The sequence below is a fragment of the Arachis stenosperma genome, chromosome 3 (assembly GCF_014773155.1).
Source record: "Arachis stenosperma cultivar V10309 chromosome 3, arast.V10309.gnm1.PFL2, whole genome shotgun sequence".
NCBI lineage: Eukaryota > Viridiplantae > Streptophyta > Magnoliopsida > Fabales > Fabaceae > Arachis > Arachis stenosperma.
This window is the reverse complement of record NC_080379.1, coordinates 164,419,900-164,423,591: the sequence shown is the minus strand read 5'-3', so window position 1 is coordinate 164,423,591 and position 3,692 is coordinate 164,419,900. Positions and strand designations below refer to the sequence as shown.

The following is a 3,692-nucleotide window of genomic DNA, read 5'->3' as shown; positions in this document are numbered from 1 at the left end:
ATTTTATGAGTAAAACAGTCTTATTTTAACCATATTTATAAAAAAAGGAATATCAAATCCTTTTTTTGTGGTCTTTGAAACATCAAAATCTAATCCATATACTTTTTGCGAGACAGATTACGTTTTTCGTGGGACTTTTGTTGGATGCAACAGGTGAGCCTCATCTAAACTCACCAAAAACTGTAGTTAGGCCTCTGACCATAGTTACATAGTTGGGCTTGAAGCTCAGAATCGTAATAATTAATAGATTCAACTCCTCATTATTCTAGAAACCCAAACTCTTCATAGTACTTAGTCCAAAAAAGAAAAAAGCTAAAATATTCTTCACGCCGATGGAAAAGGGCTCATACACCGGACTATAAATCGGCGATGGACCTCGGAAGGCTGGACGTCGGGTTCGAGCAACGCCAGCGAGATCGAAGGTCGGGTCTCAGGGTTGGGGCTCCGGTTCTTCGGCGGTTTGGGTCCGTCTGTGGGTCTGAATCCTGACCCCCCAAAAAAAAAAAAAAAACTCTTCACTCTTGGAGTGTCACGTGTACAGCACGTGTCGCATGATGGTTATATCCCTGTGTGTGTATAAAAGCCCCCTGATTTAGCGAGGCCCACAAAATAAAGAAGAAGAAGAAAAGCTACTTGTCATCGAAGAAAACGAGTATTCGTTCACTCAAATCCCCGCAACCGAAACCACAGATCTGACACCGATGGCGCTCGAGTGGGTTGTGCTAGGCTACGCTGCTGCCGCAGAGGCAATCATGGTCCTCCTCCTTACCATCCCCGGCCTCGACGGCCTCCGCAGGGGTCTCATCGCCGTCACCCGCAACCTCCTCAAACCGTTCCTCTCCGTTGTTCCATTCTGCCTCTTCCTGTTAATGGACATTTACTGGAAGTACGAGACAAGGCCTTCCTGCGAGGGAGATTCGTGCACTCCCACGGAGCACCTCCGCCACCAGAAGTCCATCATGAAGAGTCAGCGCAACGCCCTCCTCATCGCCTCCGCGCTCCTCTTCTACTGGCTTCTCTATTCCGTCACCAACCTCGTCGTCAAGATCGAGCAGTTGAACCAGCGCGTTGAGCGCTTGAAGAATCGCGATTGAGCTTCTCTCTTTTTCCCTAGGTTTTCCCCGATCCCTACTTATAATTTTGTCTCTGTCTCTTTTCAGTTTTCGGTTCCAGTTATATAATTGAACATTTTTTTTCCTTTTTTTTTTTCGTCGTCGATGTTGTTGAAGTGTGCTACTGCTAGGAACAAGTTGTATCCGTTCTTTAGTTAAAAGAAATTGACGGTTATTGAGTCAATGTTGAATTTACACGACGTGATTCAGAAGTCATAATTATAGGGTTCCATTTTGGGATTCTTGCATTTTCAATCTATTATTGTGTATTGTATTGTTTGGGGAACATTTATATTCGAGGGGGACAAGTCACGCAGTAATTGGTACCTATATCTCTGTACATCATAGATTTGGAAACTTGATTTTGCGTGATTACGGAAGTGCTTGCTTAACGGGATGTAGTTGCTGCAATGGAATGTTAGTTTAGGAAGATGGCTTGCCAATGTTGTGCCTAGTCTGTGATAGTATCTCGTGATTCTGGTGTTGGTTATAAGTGCTGATGAGATCAACATTTTTTAAAACTCTCTGGGCGGGGATTGCAGATAATTTATTAGTACTTTGTTGGAAGTTATTGATGTTTCCCAATTTAATATTTAGAGATTCCAAGCTCATTTGAATGCTTCATGCTTCATGAACTTGAACCTTCCTCAGTTCCCCAGTCCCCAAGAATAGATAGTGTTAGTATGATCATTGCGTGACTGAGTACCCAACAGGTTTTTCTTTTCACGTTTCGATTATGTTTGCTAATGCCTAACTGTTATTACAGTTAATTGGTTAAGTCTGTCTCCTGGAGCTCTGGTTATGTTCCATGCTTGTTGGAGGCGCTTTTGTAGCACATTGTTAGACAAGTTGGTTATGATTCATGAACCTCTCTTAAGCAGTTTCTCCTCCTGCTATATTTCTCATCTTGTTAATCTTGCCTCATCTTGGATTATGCTAGCGACTAGCGTAATTAATTATAATACCTATCATGTAATATTTTTACTTTTAAGTACCTCCACAATGCACGTATTCCTGCTGTTCGAAGGGATTTTTAAGGTTTTGCTGGCCTCATAGATGAGGCATATATATCCGTCTATCAAACTGGGGGGAGAAAAAAAGACTAATTGGACGTTTTCATGGGAAAACAGAAAACTAGTATATGAATCGGGGGAAGTTATACGTTTATACTATATGAATCCACTTCTTTTCTTTCATGAGTTGCTAATCCAGTTCAATTAAACCGCGCAGAATTCGATGATGAGCTTCAGACAGAATATTTAGGCTGTGTTTGTTTGATGTCTCTCATAAACTAAGACATAGATACAAAAGTGAGAGTCACAAAGACATGGACATATATATAAATACATGATAAAAAAACGATTGTGTTTGGTAGTTACAATAGACAGAACAAAAATTTGTAAAATGTTTACTTTATCTTCTATAGCATAAAAAATAGCATCATTATCATCTTCATCACCCTCAAATCTTTCAATCTTTTTTCTCATAACAACTTTCAGATTTAATATCTTTAAAAAGACTATAAATAAAATTAATTGAAAAATCAGAACATTCATCTACATAATCTCATAACAAAACAAGATTTATAATATATATTCTAAAAAAATTTAAAAATAAAAATAAAGAAGCATAAGAAGATAGAAACAAAACAATGGCAGTATAATGATACTCACATTAACACTAATCAAATTACAGCAAATTTAGTATTAAAATTTAACAGTCAAACTAAACTCAAATAACCAAATATGTGTTCAAATATTATTATCTAAAAAAGAAAAAACTCCCAAGGTAAAGTGTGAAATAGATAGAACAATGGACACCCGCACCCACATTGACGGCGAGTCCGGAACGGTGAGGGAGGAGCGACGCAGTGAGACCGGTGACAACGAGGGAAGGAGACATGGCGAGATGCAGAAGCGGCGAGAAGATTGAAGAAGGCCGGAGGTGAGACAGTGGTTAGACTTCTAAAAGAGACTTCTAAGAAAGAGAAGAAGAAGAGAAAGAAGCATAAAGAAAGAAAGAAAGAAGGAAGGAGAAAGAAGCAGAAAGAAAGAAAGAAGGAAGGAAGGAAGAAGATCTGGAAAGAAAAAGAAGGGGGTTGAAGCACTGACGAAAGAAAAGAGAAGGACCAAATGGTTTGGATAAATCTAGAATTTTTAAAAAATATTAAGGATAAATTTGTCTAAAATTTTAGTTTAATTTGTCTTATGATAAAAATTTGTGTCTCATCATTTGGGAAAGACACAAAATACATGTATTTTATGTACTCTTGTGTATAATCGTGTTTTTTTTTTTTTGTCTCACAAAACAAATACTGGACATACGTTATTGTGTATATGTCTTTGATGAACATAGACTGTTATACAACAAAAGACATAAAAAATAAAGAACACTCTATCATATTTGGAACTCAAAGGGTGTGTCTTTGGATTCATGTGCAAATTTAGACATTCTGAGCACTCATAAAAGAGTCTTTTGTTAAATGGAAAAAAACTAGTAATTCTCAAGCTTCAAATATTCTGCTTCCACTGCCGGAAAAAATATCACACATGAACTATTTTGGTAAACAAATCTCCCACT

The 3,692-nt window shown here is 38.2% G+C and overlaps 1 protein-coding gene across 1 annotated transcript; it reads left to right on the top strand.

Annotated features, from left to right (window-relative positions):
* Nucleotides 1-608: 608 nt before the first annotated feature.
* LOC130967770 (uncharacterized) lies at nt 609-1,369 on the top strand. The gene has a single exon (XM_057892775.1). The coding sequence runs from the start codon at nt 702-704 to the stop codon at nt 1,092-1,094; it is 393 nt and encodes a 130-aa protein (XP_057748758.1). The 5' UTR covers nt 609-701; the 3' UTR covers nt 1,095-1,369.
* Nucleotides 1,370-3,692: the final 2,323 nt, after the last annotated feature.